Raw genomic sequence first — 19,431 nt, forward strand, 5'->3', positions numbered from 1 at the left:
ATGGCTACTGCCAATTTTATTAAATTATCGCCTATTAAATCATGGTCTAGAATCTCCTGCTCTACACATTTGCTCATTTGGCATCAGAAGCACAGGTCTGGGCAACAGAGATGCAGAGAGTCATCATCAAGGGAGGGGGATCCACAGCCACACTTCTGGGTCAGGCTTTGTACCGGGCTCCAACGCATTTAAGTCCTCGCAACGATGTTTCGTAGGCAGTTCTCCCACGAAGCTGTGGGACAACTGGCAAGGAACAGCCCAAGGTCCTAGGCATCCCCCGCGCTGGGGCTGCACCGCACGTGGCGCCTGCTTGGGCCGCGCCCCCTTCTCATCGCTGCCACGGCTGCGTCACTCTCATTCGCCAGGACGGCGTCGCCAAGCGAATGAACTACTGCCTGTCGCTCGGAGCCTCTCGTACCAATCCCACGCACTACCACGAACGCATGAGATCACCGGAGAAAGAGCGCTGGCTCGCTTCAAGAACTACATTTCCCGTCGGGCCTTGTGGTGCCGTGCAGAGAGTGCGCAGGCGTGCGCTCGGTGTGCGTGGCGGCGTCAGCGATTCTAGAACGTTGCTGTGGTAGCGCTCGGGCGCCATGTTAGGACGAAGGGGAAGGAGGAGAAGCGCTTAAAGCGGCGGGGCGCGGGTGCAGGACTGGGTTGGCCCTGGGGCTGAGGCAGGCCGCCGTCCCTCCCGCCTCGGTGGATCATGCCCAGGGCGGCAGCGGTCGCGGGGGGGAAGTGACTGGGCGGTGCCGGCGCCGGAGACGATGCCGTTGTAAGTGATTGGCGTGCTGAGTGAGGCGCACGCCGGCCGGGCCCCGGGGGTGGCGGAGGGGGAGGGGAGGCGCACGGGCGCCCAGGGCCGCGGCTTCCGGCTCCTCGGGCGCGGGTCCCCGCAAGATCTCAAAGCGGAACGGTGCCCTGCGCGGACTGGCGGGCCGCGTCTCCCGGGTTCCTTCCTGTCCCGTTTTCACCATGGCGCCGTCCAGCCCCCTAGTTCCCTACTTCCGCTTTCCTCCTCGAAACGGGTGAGGAACCGGGCCGCGCTGGCGGGCCGGGGGCTGCTCCCGAACGCCGGGCTGCGGGCGGCGCCTTCTCTGCTTTGTTGTGACTAGGCAACCTGGTTTCGGAGCACTACCTGATCCCTCCAGCTCTCGGGTCACTTATGTTGTGATTCCGAGTGTATGCTTTGAGCTAATTCACTTAGGCCTTTTAATGTCACTAGGTCTACTTTACACACTTTGGTGTGATTCTTTTTACTTAATTTCTCCTCTCCTTTCCCTCCTAAGGAAACTATTTGGAAACCCATTGTTGCGATTCAAAAGTAGATGAGGGCTTTGTATTCCGTTTAACATATCTTGGTGTAAAGGCTTAGGTTTGTGCGACTGCTTTTCTACCACAACGAGAGAGGACATAGCCTCACTATGAAAGCTCGGGATCGTACTTAATAATGTAAAAATGGATTTCATGCACTAGCTTGCTAGCTTCACTCGACCCTGGTGTTTAGTCCAGACGCATGTCAGCTGTATTTCTGTAGTGATAACATTTGTTGGGCTTAATTAAGCAGAGTGTACAGATGTAAAATTCATAAAGTTACCGTTGACTCATTAAGATAAAGGGGCACGAGAATAGGATCTATAAATATGTTTGGTTTTTTTCAGTGGGATTCAAATAGATGTGAATAAGTGGGATGTTGTCACATAATAACCTTGTATTAGCTCATCCAGACTGTTCTGATACATCAGTGCCAAAACACACACACACACACACACACACACACACACACACGCCCTAAAAGGAAGACTTCAGATTAGAAATGATGTTAACTTGTGTCTGGGAGTGAAGGTAGGAAGGAGAGGACAGGTTTCTGTTGCAAATTTTACTTCAGTAGACTTCTGAAAGTGGAACAGTCCAAAGAACCTACATGAGCTTGTCTACATGTCCAGTTCTGTGCTTTAAGTTTCAGTCTGCTGTTTAGAAATAAATGGAGCCAAGACAGATTGATGTGCACATGACCCCTTTTTTGTGTGTTTCATGGGATTTGAACTCTACAGCCAATTTCCTACAAGCTGTTCTGTCTTAATCCAGGGAAACCAAAAACTGCCTGGTTCAGGAGGACAGGCCTTCTTCCTCATTAATTGTTTTTTGAGGGCTCTGTAACTGAGCTCACCTCTCCGTGACTTGTTTTTCTGTGTTCCAGCATCCCTTGCCATGATTGTTACCTTTGATCTTTTGAGTTCAGATTTCTTGGATATTTTTCTTTTCTTTTTTTTTTAGATTATTTTATTTATATGGAACCCCATTACAGATGGTTGTGAGCCACCATGTGGTTGCTGGGATTTGAACTCAGGACCTCTGGAAGAGCAATCAGTGCTCTTATCCGCTGAGCCATCTCTCCAGCCCTTTCTTGGATATTTTGTGTTTGATATTCAGTGTGGTTTTTGGTGTGCCTGTTAAATTTGGACATGTAAGTTGGGGGTTGAAGCATAGACAGCCTCAGGTGAATGGTCAGAATGGATTGAATCATTGCAAAACATTCTCGCTGGAATAGGTTTTGTATAATATTACATACATAATTTGTTTTTGATTGCTGTAGTGGTGAAACTTAGAAAAGTTATGGAGGAAGGAAAAGCTTTTTAAAAATATTTGAAATTTCTGCATTCTCCATTAAGACAGTTGATATCTAACTCTGGTAATTTCAGGGGGACATCCCATGTCTTCGTGGGTATGTAAATAGTTCCTCTGACTTGCTTAGTGGAGGTCAACAGCTTTACCCTAGGAACTTTTCACAATGGCGAGCATACAGATGTCTCCAGACTTTTCCAGATGTACCCCGAGGGGCATGGTTGGTTGGTTTAAGAACCACTGCATTAATGCAAAGTATATATCATTATGGACATTTTATGCTGTATGCCATATGCCAGTGACCATATTATTCTTTGTACCAGTGCCAGTGACTTAGCATCCACGCTGCACTCTCAGAGTATTGTTGAAGCTGTTGGAAGAACTATTTGGTGAGACTTAGAAGACTGGAGTTCTTGTGGGTGTATAAGGACTTTTACCAGTAAGAATGGGGCGATGAGGGACTTGCCTAGAGTCAGGTAGAGCTGGGTCGTGCTGGAGATACAATGTGGCTTTGGCTTAGTATGGTCTGCTGGTGCAGTTGGGAAGGTACTGGGCATTACTGAGATCCTTTTAACAGGGTTAAGAGCTTCTGTTGGTTTTGCTCTTGACATTTGTACTGATGGTGTAAAGGCAGTGGTGAGGAATGCATTAGGAATCCCATGGTGCGGGTCCTTGAAGTGCCCAGATAGTAATGCACACCTATAATCTCAGCTCTAGAAGTGGAGGGAGAGGCTTTTAGGTTTGAGCACAGCTTAAGCTACTTCATAAAAGGTCCTGCCTCAAAGACAGGAGACAGTAGTTTATTATTAGCAAACATTGTAGATTCTTTTAATATATAAAATAATGGGTTTTGTGGTGTTTCATGCATGTGTATGAGTACTACTCATAGGCACTCCATCTCTTGTCCCTTCCTCTATCCTGCCAAGAAGTCTGCCTCCCTCTTTCCCCTCCCTTCCCCTCCCTCCTCCTCTTTTCTTTTCCATGCATCAACCGAAAATAAGTAGGAATTTGAACTCAGATCTTTATGATTGTGTGTTAAGCACTTGACTGAGATATCGTCTCAGCACCAAAATTGGAGGTTAATGTTGTGGGTGACTTGCTGCTCTGCATGCTGGTTCTGGTTTCTGGAGTGCTGTTCTCTATTAAGCATATTTATGAGCATGCTTGATTGCTTTTCCCTGAACACCTTCATCTTTTTTACTTAAGGCAAAAATATCTTTCTGGCTTAATAACATAACTTAAAATTTTTGGTTCAGCAAAACATTTCATATTTGGTAAGTCAACTTAATGCTATCAGTATACTTAGATTTTACCTTCATTTGCCTCTAGGCAAGTTTCAGAAATCTACTTTTCATGAAAACAAGACCATTTGTATGCTTAGCTAGTTCTCATTTCTTTGTGTCTTTAGTTCTGTTTGTACACTGTGTACAACCACTTTTAACAGATTGTACAGTATCAACTCATAATGTAGAAAGTAGTGGCAGAGACTGTTACTTTCTGTCCTTGTTAGTTTTTTGTTTATTTGACACAAGCTGAAGTTGTCAGGGAAAAATAACCTCAGTTGAAAAAATAAATCATATTGCCTGTAGGCAAGTCTGTAGGGAAGTCTGAAGGGTATTTTCTAATGAGTGATATGGGAGGGCCCAGCCCACTGGGGTGGTGCCATATCTGGGCAGGTGGTCCCGAGTTGTATAAGAAATCAGACAAGCCAGTAAGCCTCTGTTCTGTCCATGGCCTCTGCTTTAATTCCTAACTTCAGGCTCCTGCTTGAGTTCCTACCCTGACTTCATCATGGACCCTAAAGTGTAAGCTGAAATAAACCCTTTCTTCTTCCAAGTTAATTTTTGTCAGTGTTTTATAATATCCAATACTAGGGCACCTTTTCCTTAAAATTGGTTAAGTTTGATGTCCTTGGTAGTTTTTTTTTTTTTTTTTAAATACTGTCTACTTGTGTGTCTATGGGTGGAGGGGGTTGACTGTTGTGTGTGTTTGTGAGTAGTGAGTGTATGCCACCAAGGGCATATGAAGGTCAGAGAAGAACCAGTGAGTTCTTTTACCTGTGTGTCCTGTGAATTGAACATAGGTTATCAGGTCTTGGTGACAGGTACCTTTACATATTGAACTATCTTGCCAGTCTGATGCTTGTTAATTTGAAGGTTCTGATTTGTAGATTGATACGTAAGTGAGCTCTGGATTCCATGTGGGATTCTCATCCTAGTATTATATTCCATATTGTGCTGGGAACCATGTTTGATTTCCTAGTTTGTTTTTTTTTTTTTTTAAGATTTATTTATTTTACTTTTTTTTTTTTTTTTTTTGGTTCCTTTTTTCGGAGCTGGGGACCGAACCCAGGGCCTTGCGCTTCCTAGGTAAGCGCTCTACCACTGAGCTAAATCCCCAGCCCCTTATTTATTTTACTTATATGAGTACGCTGTAGCTGTCTTCAGACACACCAGAAGAGGGCATCAGATCACATTACAGATGGTTGTGAGCCACCGTGTGGTTGCTGGGAATTGAACTCAGGACCTCTGGAAGAGCAGTCAGTGCTCTTAACTGCTGAGCCATCTCTCCAGCCAGATTTCCTAGATGTTTGCAGGGGAGGTTGGTTGGTTGGTTAGGGGCTTGTTATGCCTTGCAGGCTGGTTACAAACTGGCATTTCTCCCTTGCTGAGATTACAGGGGTGTGCCAGCATCCCAAACTTGTCCATGTATGTCAAAACTTTGGGGCAGGTGAGTGAGATGGCTCAACAGATGAAGTGCAACCAAGTTCAGTCCCTGGAATCCAAGTAAAGGTGGAAGGAGCTCATCAGTCCGTAGGGTTTTGTGTTCACCCGTGTGAGCTGTGCCATGCTATCTCAGATCACCTACACATAAAATAATGAAAACCAATAAGAAAGGTTCAACGTGATTCCCCACCCCCACCCCACCCCTCAGGCTGTCCTGGAACTCAGATCTGTAGACCAGACTGGTCCTGAACTCACAGAGATCTGCCTGCCTCTCAGCTAAAAACATGTTTTTAAATGGCTAGGGATATGACTCAGTGGAGGAGTTCCTCCCTCCCCCCTACTACAAAGGGGAAACATTCAAGTTTGTTTAGTAGTGGAGCATGTACTTACTATATTACTGTAATAGATGAGTGTAATAATATTACAGTGGAACCTGGGATCTCGATTATGTTTTTGTTTTAGGGAATGGTTTTGGTGGATCTAGGAGGCATTAGGGGAACAACAGATGACTATGATCAAAATACATTGTATGGAGTTCTCAAAGAATGTATTCACTATTGCTTTTCTTGGATGGTGTTCACTGTATAGTCCTGACTGTCCTGGGACTCACTGTGTTGCCTTCGAACTCTTAAGATCTGCCTGTCTTTGCTTCTGGAGTGCTGAGATTCAGAGCATGTGCTGCTACCATGCCCAGCACATGCTATTTTTAAAAAGGACAAGAAAAAGATCTTGTTACCCACGCTGGCCTAAGTGCTTCTTGCTTCAAGTGATTCTCCTGAGCAGCTAGGAGTGCATTGATAGTACCTAGATTTTAAAAAGTAGTTAGCTTTAGTGACTACAGAGTATAGTAGCATTTGGGTGCAGGCTGAGATAGAGACAACTTTTGGCCCAGCATTTGAAGGTCGACTCTGTCGGGGTGGGAAGTCATGGCACAAGCTGTATCAACATTGAATACTGCAGTTAGCAGATGAGACGAGTATTGGTGTTCAGTTTCTTTTCTTTGTGTAGAGTATGGGGATCTGACCCTTATGATGATGTCACCTAGATTCAGGGTTAGTCTTCCCTCAGTTAAACCTTGTTGGAAACATCCTTCTTGATGCAGAAGTGTGTTTCCATGGTGATCCCAAATCCATTCAAATTGTCAATGAAGGTTAACTATCACAGAGCCCTAAATTAGATAGTGTTTTCATTTGTGGAAATTGGAAGATTTGGGGAAGAGAGTTAGTTAGATAACTTTTCAGAATTGTCTTTCAAATTTGGGTTCTTTCTAAGATTGCATTCATAAGCCATTTTATATTCTATGACAGTTTTTACAGTTTTATGGTTAAGAAATAGGTTCTACTTATTTTGATTATAATAAATATTTATGGTTTTTGACAGTAGTGTTTATGTAGCCCAGGCTGGCTTTAAACTCTGATCCTTTTTCCTAAGCCTCCCAATGCTGGGATTAGAGGCATGAGTCACCACATATAAATTGTACTGCTTGGAATTAATATTCAATATTGTTAATTGAATGTATCTTTGGTTTTTCTGATGCACTCCAGGGTCCATTAATTTTCAAGGTGTCCTTGTTAAGTTGATGCAGGCGTGTTCCCTTTACCCCCTTTGAGTTTGTAGTAGTGGGGCAGTTAGAACACCCTTAGGAGTAGAGAGTAGGCTCAGCAGTTAACAGCACTTGTTGCTCTTGAAAAGAGCCCATGTTTGGTTCCTAGCACCCATGTATCTGCTCGAAAACCATTTGGAACTCCAGTTGTGAGGTATTCAATATTCTTCAGACTCCCTAGGCGCACACATACACACAGACAAAACACACATACAATTAAATAAATGCAACACCCTTAAGACAGGGAAAGTGACCTAGTCTTTGACCAAGTAATGACATGTTCTTTTCCTTCCACAGACAACCTAGAATTAACAGTTTGGTTTTGGGCTTCATCATACTTTGTTTATTTAACCCTTGGGTGAGACTTATTACATCATTTGTTTGATCGATGACCACTGCTGGTTACTAAATATTGGACGGATGACCCATCTTTTCATGAGTTTTTAGTATAAGCCAGGCATCTTGTCCTGTTTTTGCAGTCTCAGCACCCAGCAGGCTGAGGCAGGAGGGTTGATTATTTCAGGCCAACCTGACTTTAAAAAGGGAAAAGTAGCTGTGTTTAAATAACTAGTATGATTGACATAGAACAAGTGACTAGTTAGTCATGTTTAGAATCTGAGGTTAGCTCCCTGTTGCTAAGTTACTGTTTAATAATGCTAAGCTCCTTGTGAAAGTCTGGAACTTAGTGTGTGGCCTTGACTGGTCCCAAATTCTAGTTAATCTTTCTGTCTCAGCCTTGTGAGTTCCTAGATTATGGGAATAAACCAGTATACCTGAGAGAATTAATGCTTAAAATGTTTGTGCGTGTAAAGAGTATGTGCATGTAAGTGTGACCGTGGAGACCGGAAGAGAACATCAGATCCCCCTAGCTGGAGTTAGAGGTGGTAATGAGTATGGCAATTACTGGAAATATGGGTGTTACTGAACTCTGATGGTCCTCTGTAAGAGCAGCAAGTGCTCTTAAGCACTGAGCCATCTCTTTATCCCCCAGAATTAATAGTAAATACTTGTTATGGTACCTTTAAGATGGTCCTTGTTCCTTTTCTGCCCAGATTTCTTTTTACTGCTTAAATGCTGTTTGAATATATAGGAATTGTTTTGGTAAGTGAGGTATTGTAATTTATTTGCTTGCTTTCAGAGAGTAGGCAGCAAGTTAACTTTCCATTTTAACGTAGAATGATGGCGTGTTTTTGATTGGGCAGTTGCTACATAAAGTTTTAGAGAGTGAGTGGATCTGTTGTAGGGAAAGACACAACCAAGTCCAGATCTCCAGCACCTGGAGTCAGGGATTCATCAGTAGTCTGAGCTTTGTGTGAATTGTATGGCAGTGCATTTAAGAGTAAGTACTTGGTAAAGCACTGCTGCGGACATGTCCTCGCGTGTTGTTATTTGCACCCTCCTCACACTTTTCCCTTCTGCATGGCCATTCTCTGTTGTTGTGCTCAGTTCTTTTTCTTGGGGTGTTGAGACCAGCTTTCACTGTAGCTCTGGCTGGTTGGGAAGAGCTTTACGGGGTGTGTGTGTGTGTGTGTGTGTGTGTTGGGGAGGGCGGTAAGGGGGTTGTTTGTTGGTCGTGCCACAATGTGTATATGGAAGTTCAAGACAGACAGCTGTGGAAGTTCTTTCTTTTCCATCATGTGGGTTCTTGAGAGTGAACTCATTTTTTCAGGCTTGACAGCAGGTGTCTTTACTTACTGAGCCATCTTGTCAACCCAATTACAAAGTTTTAAAATTAGATTAATATATGTGTTTGCAGTCACATGTGCCCCACACACTGCTTAGATCTTTGATTCTAGGGATTGTGGGAGTTGATTTAGGGTCTCAGGTTTGGTGGCAAGTGCCCTTTACCCTCTGAGCTATCTAGTTCTTTTTGTTTGTCTCACTCTGTAGCCTAGGTTAGCCCTCAACTATATGTTTTCCTGCCTCAACCTCCCAAGTACCAGAATTGTAGTATTGTGTCCCTTTCTTTACCTTCTACTGCTCTTGTAAGCTAGGAGTATGGGACACGCCATCATGCTCTGCTTTTAGAATAAAAGGCACAGGTTTGTGCAAGTGTTAATGTGCTGTTTCCCATCTCCCAAGATAGCTTTTCTGTAGTGCGGCAGGGCTCCAAACTCTTGACAATTCTCCTGCCTCAACCTCCAGAGTGCTGGAATTCTAAGCCTAGAGTCACCATACCTAGCTTGTTATGTTTTTAAAAATGTGTTGTAGATTAGGTCAGCCTGATCTACCTGGTCTTTAAAAGTGTTTCTGAGGCTCTTGTGTTTCAGGGCCAGAAGCTTTGAGAGATGAATGGCTAGAGCTGAGGCTGTTTGGCTAAATGCCTTTAGAAAGTTGGTTATCTGTTCTTAAGGTTTGCTGAACAGTGCCCCACTTCACTTTGGTCTGTTGGGACATGTAAGAGCAGTGTCCCTACCCTTTACCCTTTTTTTCTTGAGACATCTTTCTAGACTCTGCCAACCTGATTTTGCAGTATAGACCAGGCTGGCCTTGAACTGGCTGCTAACTTCCTACTTGAAGCCTCTTAGTGCTAGGATTGCAGTCTGCATTTTTATACTCACAATTCTGTGCTTGTTTTTCTATCTGTGCCAAATACCTAAGGGATATAAAATTGTAAGGAGGAAGCCTTGATTTTTGGTTCTATGTCTCAGGTTCTACTTCATGCTCAGCTGGCTACACTGTTGTGGGCTTGAGGTGAGACTGAGCATCATGGCGGCAACCACTTAGGTCAGGGTGACCATGAAGCAGAGTACTCATTCTTTCGTGTTTTGGGGGCAGTTTTATATAGCTAGGCGATGTTAAACTTACATAGCTGAGGATGACCTTGAACTGTTGCTTCTTCTGTCTACACCCCAAAGTGTTAGGGCTGCAGGCATGTATCATAGGCTCAACAAAGTAATGTCTGAAAAAAGTGCTCTGGATGTGGCCCCGATGTTTTCAGAGTTGGAAGAGACTCGTGTCTTCCTTTGAACAGCTCAGGGACATGAGTTTCAGTTCATTTTGTCCAAAATTGAGGTGTATATTTCTGTTTCATAAGAAACTGAATAGTAGCAAAAAGATGTCTTAACAGGCTTTTAGCACTGTGTTTGATTTCTATGTGTTCCTCTCGTCGCTTTGTTCTGTGCCTAGTGTCTCCTGCATACTTGTTCAGTCTCTGAGCTCTCTATATTTAGTTTCTAATGTTAAATGGAAAGGGTGAGTTTTCTGTTTAAAGTATAATAACAGTGTTTCTTCTTGGGACATTCATGTTCCGAACAGGCGATAGTGTTTAGATTGTGTATTTGCTTTTATTTAATAGAGTGCATTCCATCCCACACACTGCTCTTGATGGGTGTGCTTCCTCCATGGTGTCACAGCTCATTCTGAAGAGTCTCTTGTTTCTGCCACTCCCAGCCTTTATCTCCCATGTTCCCATAGGAGTGCTGGGATCACAGCTGGCACATTACTATATCTTGCTTTTATGTGGGTTCTAGAGATTAAACTCAGGTCAGCAGACCTATAAGGAAAGTACTCTACAGGCTGAGCCATCTCCCCATCTCTTGCTACTTTATTATGCATGTTCTTACTTGAATTAGATGATTTGTGTGTGCTTGTATGTACATGTGTTTGTATACATTACCTATATGTGTTGTATGTACTGAGATGAGATGTATGTGTGTTTTTGTACATGTGTATATATGTATAACAGATACACATTTTGGTATCTAGAAGGCTACATTTTGAGTTGAGGTAAACTGTTTGATTTATCTCCCCATCATTGTAGCATTGAGACTAATGTGGGCATAAAGCACCCCCCAACAAAAAATAGAGTGAATAATTGATTTTTTTAAAGAGGTGGTCTTTTGTAGCCCAGGCTGGCCTTATTTAATGGAGGAGTAACCTTGAATGCTTGATCTACCTCAATTCTGAGGTTGTAGGCATGCACCACCGTATCTTGCTCTAGATTAAAGAGCTTTGTGTGAATTTATAAATCTAAGCCTGTCTCCTGATGTACTGATAAGGTGACCTTGATAGGAACATTTTAAGCTTTTGCATGTTTTGTCTGATAGTGAAACTGAAGATCTGAGGGGGTGGGGATGGTGGAGACTGGGAAAGCTACTGGGAGTGATTTGCATTGTGTTAATAATCTGAACGGAACTGAGTATGGGATTGATAACAGCCCGGGTGGAGAAAGCAGAGGAGCATAGTTGCTTTAAAGTTATTTAAAGTTTTCAGCATGTGCTTGTTTGTGAAAGTGCTGTACTGAACAGACCTGGCTTAGACTTGGTTTTGTTTTTATCTTTATTTAATGTGGAAACCTCTTCTGAGAGCTGGGCACTGTGGCGCATTCTCATCCTGGCATGCCCACCCGATCTGATGCAGGAGGGTGAAGCTTTAGCTTATTATTACCTATGTGGGAAAATCTTGTCTCAAAAATAAAACATGCTATTTATGATCACACTTACATACTGGCACAGTAATGGGGTACTGTAGTTGGAGCAGTGAGTGTCAAGCAGGCCCAGTTGTGCTGGGCCATGGACAAGTGTGTAAGAGTGATAGTCTTAGAGTTGGGAGGGTGGTGAGACAGCGTCTTACTAAGAACCTGTCTCAGCCTGTGCAGCTCATCATCCTGCCTCTGCCCCTGCCTCTGCCTTGGCCTTTTGAGTGCCTGAGTTAGAGGTGTGAGCTACCACTGCTGGCTTACTTATGTGGTTTCCAGGGCTGTCTGTTTTGTATCAGTTTTGAAAACACATAGTACTTAAGACCTGAACGCAGTTAGACTAACCATATCTTAGTCATAGTTACTGTGTAATTTTGAAAAATAAAATCTTTAGTTTTTTATAAGAAAACACTTGGTGTTCATGTGAATTCCTGACTTTTGTAAGTAACATCGAAGTCCAGCAAGCTGTGCAGTTGAGAACAGGTTGAAGAGCCTGGAAAGGGGTTCACTAATGCAGGAGATGAGTCAGAATCTTATTTATTCAATAAATGTGACTAGTCTGAATAAAGGCTGACACAACACATAAATACAGAGGGGCACAGTGATTAGAAGACACATAGCCAGGTGTCCTCAGTACCAGGCAGAACGAGCTTCCTGGCCTGCTTACCTCTGTTGTTGGTATTAGAAGACAAAAGCAGAGTCCGGTGGGTCTGTACATAAAGATATATCAGATGTAACTCTTTGTAAAAGTGTGCCAGACACTTACTGTGGATACAGATCTTTGCCTGACAGTTGGATTTGTCTGTGCTCTTTGCCCCATTACGTATGTCATCCATTGAGTCACAGGCTAAGTTTCACTTGAGAGTGTCTTTTTTTTTTTTTTTTAATTTATTTTTTAAGATTTTATTTTATTGTATGAGTACACTGTAGCTGCCTTCAGACACACCAGAAGAGGGCATCAGATCTCATTACAGATGGTTGTGAGCCACCATGTGGTTGCTGGGATTTGAACTCAGGACCTCAGGAAGAGCAGTCGGTGCTCTTAACCACTGAGCCATCTCTCCAGCCCCCCACTTGAGAGTGTCTTATGTCAACAAATAGCATTTGCTTTTCCTTTCTTGACATAGGGTTTTCGTAGGCAGTCTTGACTCTGCCTTCTGAATGCTGGAATTACTGTGCAGCAGATGCCCTGCTGAAACATTCTGTGGTGTTTATCGGCTTTAGGAATAGCGTGCATACAGACTGTTGAATTTGTAGGAGGTTTATTTTTTGTATTGCCCTCTCTACCTAGCAGTGCATTCTCTATTACATATTTCTTGGTAGTGTGTTAATCTGGATTCTTGCATTTATTTTGGTGTTTGAGTGATGTTAAATTTATTGATATGTTTGATTTCAAAGTATCTAGGGATTTATTTTGCTGTGAAGTAAAATGTCTTTTCAAAGTAAAAATTTGGAGCCTAGCATGATGACACATGCCTGTAGTTCTAGCATCTGGGTCTGAGACATGAGGGCGGTGTTGGCCAGCCTGGGCTGCACCTCAGCTCCTGTCTGAAAAGAAAGTCCAAATGTGGACAACATGGCAAGGAGCTACAGTGTGAAGTGTCTTCTACTAAAGGGCCTGTTCCCCTCGTGCTGATTAGTTTCAAATTGGATAATTTTTTTGGCAGTAAAGAAAGTTTATCCAATTCCATTTTTAGTCCAGTTACAACGCAGGGATCACAACAAACGCAGCCGCCACAGAGGCACTATGGCATTACCTCTCCTATCAGCTTAGCAGCCCCCAAGGAGACCGACTGCCTACTCACACAGAAACTCATCGAGACGCTGAAGCCCTTTGGGGTTTTTGAAGAAGAAGAGGAACTGCAGCGCAGGTAAGGAGATACACGTGAGCCATATGCTTTAGGATACTTCTAGTCAGTGAATTCTGTTATACTCACTCAGAGCAGGTCCGAAACTTTATGCTTGTTTCACACGAGAATGACACTCTGAGCAAGAGCTTGTTCTCTTTTTATAAAGAGTTCTGTCGCTATAAGTATGATTTCCTTCGCTGGGGAGGAGGGGCAGAATAGCCTTGGTCAGGGCTTAGACACTGCACATTGTAGGCAAGTGCTCTACCACAGAGCTACCCTTAGCTCAAGGAACAGTTTGTTTTGATGGGGGCTAGAGATCACTCAGAGATGAAGTGCACTTACAGAGGACCTAGGTTTAATTTCCAGTACTCACCTAGTGGTTTTCACACATCTGTAACTCCAGTTCCAGGGGATCCAGAGCCCTCTTCTGGCCTCTATGCACAAAGCATGCATGTATACATACATGCAGGAAAACACATACATAAATAAAGTTAAAAAAAAAAATTCCAGGGTTGGGGATTTAGCTCAGTGGTAGAGCGCTTGCCTAGGAAGCGCAAGGCCCTGGGTTCAGTCCCCAGCTCCGGAAAAAAAGAACCAAAAAAAAAAAAGAAAAAAAATTCCAGTGGCTCTTGGTTATATTGCAGAAGAGGCAATGCTTAAAGAGTGTACAAACGGGGGGGGGGGGGGGTTGGGGATTTAGCTCAATGGTAGAGAGGCCCTGGGTTCGGTCCCCAGCTCCGAAAAAAAGGAAAAAAAAAAAAAAAAAGAGTGTACAAACGGCAGTGCAAAACCACTATTAAGTTTCTGATCTTTTACAAAATGTCAATTTTGAGGCTGGTGTGGTGGCCCAGACCTTTAATCCCAGCACTGGAGAAGCAGAAGGTCGGCATATTCCTGTGATCTCAAGGCCAGCCTAGATTGCATAGTAAAGCCCTATCTGTAAACAAACAAACAAAGCCTAATGTGGTAGCACATACCTATAATCCCAGCACTTGGGAGGCAGAGGGAGGATTATGAGTTCTAGGCCAGCCTGGGCTATGTAGTAAGGCCATGTCTCAAAAACAAGAAAAGTAAAACTTAGTAAGCCACTTATTTGTAATTTAATTTGTAGTGAGTAATGAATAACTAATTGCTTTATCAACAGGATTTTAATTTTGGGAAAATTAAATAACCTGGTGAAAGAATGGATACGAGAAATCAGTGAAAGCAAGGTAAGGTGACACCACAGAAGTCAGGTACTGTCTTCTCAGTTGGCTTTCCTTGACTGGATTCAGTCTTGGTGGGTTTGTTTTGGAAATAGGGTTTTAATGAATGTTGTCCTGTGGTACACTATATAGGCCAGGGTGACCTCACACTCATGGAGGTCTACTGGCCTCTGCCTCCTGAGTGCTGGGACTAAAGGTGTGTGCAGCACAGCCAGCCAGTATTGAACCATCTTTAAATGTGTATTCTTATTTGTAAGTTTCCAAATTGTTATTTTGAAAGAAGCCAATTAAAATCAGTGAATTTTCAAAAAAAAAATTTAAAATACTCTCTGGTTACAGTATTTTAATAGTATTCCAAAGTTGGACCCAGTAATTGAACTATTGCTCCTTCTTCTAATTACTTCAGGAAAGCATTCCCCTGATAAAGGTGGATATGGCATTGATTGTCAGTCCTACCACTTGGAAAATGGAGGCTGGAGGATTAAGAAATTGAGGTTGGCCTGGCTGTGTTGTAAGACCCATATCTCTAATCAAAAATGAAAATGGTTTAAAATGTTTATTATATTTTTTGGACTGTTTCACTTTTGGATTCAGTACCTACGGTTCTTGAGAATCTTCACTGTCTTTAAAAAAAGTTCTGGAATAATTTGCTTGTTTTTTGTTTGTTGTAAAAGTTTATGGGTGTTTTGCTTATAGGTATACCTGTGCACCTATAGGTATACCTGTTTCTGGTGCTTGAAAAGGTCAGAATGGGTCATCAAATCCCCTGGGACTGTAGTTACAGATTTTGTGAGCTGCCATGTGGGTTTTGGGTCCTGGGAACTGGACCTGGGTCTTGAGCAGCCAGTGCGTGCTCTGACCACCAAACATCTCCAGCTCTCTTATGTTGGCCCCCACATGCTTCTTCCTCCACTTTTTTTTTTTTTTTTTGTGGTTTTAGATACATTTTTCATGTTTAGATCATCATTGTTGAGTTGTGATATAGCACTTTTACTGTACTCATTCACACAGTTAGAGCCTGGTAAAGGGAAAGCTTTTAGAACTGTGTGGTGTGTATTTGACCCATTTTTTAAAAGCTCCATATATAATAATTCTTTTGCTGTAATATGAAGTAGATGCTTAATTTATGTGCAGCTGAAAAACTGAGAACCAACGGAAGAAAGAATCACAGGACAGGAGATGGTAAGGGAGAAGGAAGTTACTTAGTTTTTGTAAATTGATAATGCTCTTAAAATATTTTGGTTTTAAATATTTTAAAACATCTGGTTAAAAATTGAGCAACTAGAGCATTCTAAATGGCAGTCTTTATGTCCCACATGTAACTTACTAACAGATTTTTTTGATAGAAAAATTGGAAATTTTTATGGGCTGAGCAAGAAGTGTCCACGCTTAAGTGTTTTTAATCATTCAAGTTGGTACTAGTCTTGTGTAGGACACATGGGTTTGTTGGAAGACCTTTTTCTGAGATGCTTAAAGACCCTAGTCAGGTAGATGAAGCCATAACTGGTTTACATCTTGACAGAGGGCTTTAGTATGTATTTAGTATGTATGTACTTAGTATGTATGTAGTACTTAGGTGGGCCTTGGACCTCACCACCTGGTTCCAGTGATGACTTTACCTACACCTTCCTGGTTCTGGGAGTACAGTTATTGCCATGGTCCTGGTCAGAACCTCTGGTTTATTTATCTGTTTATTTATCTGCCTGCCTGCCTGCCTGCCTGCCTGCCTGCCTGCCTGCCTGCCTGCCTGCCTGCCTGCCTGCCTGCCTAACTAGGTCTGCCTTGTCTTTTGAGACAGGGTTTCATATAGCCCAGACTGCCTTTGTCCTCCTGCCTCATGGTGCTGGGATTGCAAGAATGTGTCCCACTGCCACTGTCATGGGCAGTTCGGTTCTTCCTTCCAGTGACTGGAGGCACTGATACAGCTCTTGAACAAGTGCTTCTTTCTTTATCTGGTGTTTTATTAAGCGGGTGGAACAGAGACTTTGTATTCACTGTTTCCATCTGTGTGTGGCATTAGACTTCACCATTGTGTTCCCTGCTCCTCTTTGCTGTTGGTTGTCTTCACCTCAGAAGGACCCTTGGTTTGCTTTCATATCACCTCTGAGTCTGTATAGCTGCAATATGCTGTGTTGTTTACCTGAGTTTGGCTGATTTTACTTACCATGATCTTTGCTTCTATTCATTTTCATTCAAAAGAGTAATTATAAGATTTATTTTTGTCTATGTTTTGCCTGCATGCATGTCTATGTACCACATGCATATCTGTACTTGGGAGTGGAGTCAGAGATGTTTGTGAGCCACCGTGTTGAGTGGTGGGAACAGAACCCATGGCTCCCCTGCAAGATCAGTCATTGCTCTTCATCTCTGAGGCATTTCTCCAGCCCCTCTAATTTTATTTCTTATGGCTGAATGAACTGCACTCTCTTTCTCTATATGCCATATTTTCTTACTTTATTTATCTTGCTGTTGTAGATAGTTGTAAACAGATGTACAGATATCTATGGAATGTGGCGTTGCCTCCTCTGGATGGATACATGCATACTGGACCATTTGTGAAAGACAGATGATGGACCCACTGTAAATCCAAACCCATCTCATAGTGTCTTGAGCTACTGCCGATATTGTTGCTGTCACCTGGCCTCTTTGCCTGTAGGCCACTGGCATTGAAGCAAGTGGCACACTGGAAAAGAAGAAAGGCCTATTTGGTAGAAATAAAGTTTAAAGCCAGTAATTCTTAGAACTCTTCTACCAGTGTTCGTTTGATGAAGACTGAGGGCCAGTGGTTCTTATTATACCTGTATAGTGGTCTTGCTTATTTTGTTATTCATAAAGCTAGGTAAAATGTTTCCGCATATGGTTACTATCCATGACTAAGTGGATAACAGAGAGCCTGTGAGGCCAGTCCCAGAACTATTCATGTTGGGGGAACACTGGTTCAAGAGCATGGACTTGTGATGAGAGAAGGCTGCAGTTGTGTGAGTCCTCCACCATGTTGTGTCGGTCTGTGTATTACTGTTTTGTGTCAGTTTCATGTTTCTTGGTACTGGCTCTAATATAATTCCAAATTAGGTGTCATGGTTCCTCTACCACTGCTTTTCCTGTGTAGGATTACTTAGGCTACTTCGTGTTTTTTTATGCCTTCATGGATTTTGGTTTTGTTGTTGTTATAAGTTCTATCAAGAGTATAATTACAATTTTTATGGAGATTGCATTGAATCTGGAGATCACTTTCAGTGGAATAGTTGTATTCACAGTATTCCAGCTAGCCAGCCCATGAGCCTTGGAGGTCATTTTTAGTGTTGCTTTGAACCAATAATTCTATTGTGTTTTGAGGATGCCTGGTCTCTGTAATTGTAGTCTGCCCTCAGTTTTATAGTGATCCATTAATCTTAATCTACCGAGTGCTGGGACTCTAGTCTTATGCCACCATGCCTGATTTGAACTAACACCTCTTAACTTACACAAATGTTGGTGAGTTATAAGATCTGTGGAGTCCAGAGTGGCCTTGTACTTGGTGATTTTTGTTTTTGCTTAGCTTTCTGAGAGCTAGCATTGTTAAGTATTGGGCCATTGTGTCTGGCAAATTAGTGATTTTTGATGCAGTTCTTCCCTTTCCCTCAGGTTTAAGAAAAATTATTTGGCTTAACAGGATGAATACTCAATCCTCTCTTGTTTGGTTTGTGTCTTTGAATAATGTGGTTCTGTAGTGAGTAACAGGTTGATGAAAATGGGGCCTTATAAGGTAAGGCCTGTGTTTGGTTTCCATCCATTGACTGATCTTACTGTGCTAGCCTAGTAGCCCACGCTGAGAACCCAAGTCAGTCTGTGAATATTTTTGGACCTCATGGCTCGTTCATTTCAAACTTTTATTACATTTACTTACTGTGTGTGTGTGTGTGTGTGTGTGTGTGTGTGTGTGTGTGTGTGTGTGTGTGTGTGTGTGTGTGTGTAGGTCAGAGGACAATTTGCTGGAGTCACTTCCTTATACCATATGGCTTCTGGGTTCCCCAGGTTGACAGGCTTACTTGCGAGTGTTATATACCGAGTGATCTTGATAAACCTATTTTTATGTATGTATGTAAGTATGTATGTATGTAAGTATGTATGTACTTTTTTTGTTTTTTGAGATAGAGCTTCTCTGTGTAACCCTGGCTGTCCTGGCACTCAGTCTGTAGTTTTAGGCTGGCCTCAAACTCAGAGAGCCACCTGCTTTTCCTCACAAGTGCTAGGATTGAAGGCACGCACCACTGCTGCCTGGCATGTACCTCTGTTTTCAGACGGGGATTCTTAGAAGCAGGCTGGCCTCAAGGTCCATAGATAAAGGCGAGGATGACATTGAACGTAGGTCCTCCTTCTACCTCCCTGCTGTTAGGGTTACAGGTGTGTGCCACCCTTCCAGTTTTTTTTTTTTTTTTTTTTTTTTTTTTTTTTTTTTTTTTTTTTTATTAACTTGAGTATTTCTTATATACATTTCGAGTGTTATTCCCTTTCCCGGTTTCCGGGCAAACATCCCCCTCCCCCCTCCCCTTCCTTATGGGTGTTCCCCTCCCAACCCTCCCACCATTGCCGCCCTCCCCCCATAGACTAGTTCACTGGGGGTTCAGTCTTCACCCTTCCAGTTTTAAGTAGATCTGAGGACCAGCTTAGAACTTGATGCACACTCAAGGGCTCTGTCACCTGAGCCACATCTCTGCTGCTGCTGCTTTTTAAAGTATAGCATCATTAACATTTTTATAATTCCATTTCTTGGAATTATTAAATAAAACAAAAAGAGAAAGACCTTCCTATAAGTTAACAAATAACTGAGAAGTAAGTTGTTCTGTCATTTGAATTTGTTTCCCTGCTTTACTAACAACCATTATTTTTGTTCAACAGAATCTTCCACAATCTGTAATTGAAAATGTTGGAGGAAAAATTTTTACATTTGGATCCTACAGACTAGGAGTACATACGAAAGGTAGGAAGTTTTGACAGCTTTTAATGACTTGTGCATGAG

At 42.7% G+C, this 19,431-nt stretch overlaps 1 protein-coding gene across 15 annotated transcripts in view; it reads left to right on the top strand.

The window, feature by feature from the left end:
- The window catches only part of Papola (poly (A) polymerase alpha), a 53,136-nt gene continuing 33,705 nt past the window's right edge, over positions 1 to 19,431 (top strand). For 6 of the 15 annotated variants that reach the window (XM_006240521.5, XM_063262006.1, XM_063262008.1 and 3 more), the window contains exons 1-4: positions 1 to 778; positions 13,075 to 13,248; positions 14,372 to 14,438; positions 19,311 to 19,392. In XM_006240521.5, the coding sequence (XP_006240583.1) occupies positions 771 to 778; positions 13,075 to 13,248; positions 14,372 to 14,438; positions 19,311 to 19,392 (331 nt within the window). In that variant the 5' untranslated portion in view covers positions 1 to 770. Of the gene's footprint in view, positions 1,032 to 13,074; positions 13,249 to 14,371; positions 14,439 to 19,310; positions 19,393 to 19,431 lie in introns of those variants that run through there. The other 9 variants (XM_039112397.2, XM_039112394.2, XM_039112391.2 and 6 more) reach the window with 5 other exon arrangements.

This window comes from Rattus norvegicus, chromosome 6, assembly GCF_036323735.1.
Source record: "Rattus norvegicus strain BN/NHsdMcwi chromosome 6, GRCr8, whole genome shotgun sequence".
NCBI classification, from domain to species: Eukaryota; Metazoa; Chordata; class Mammalia; order Rodentia; family Muridae; genus Rattus; species Rattus norvegicus.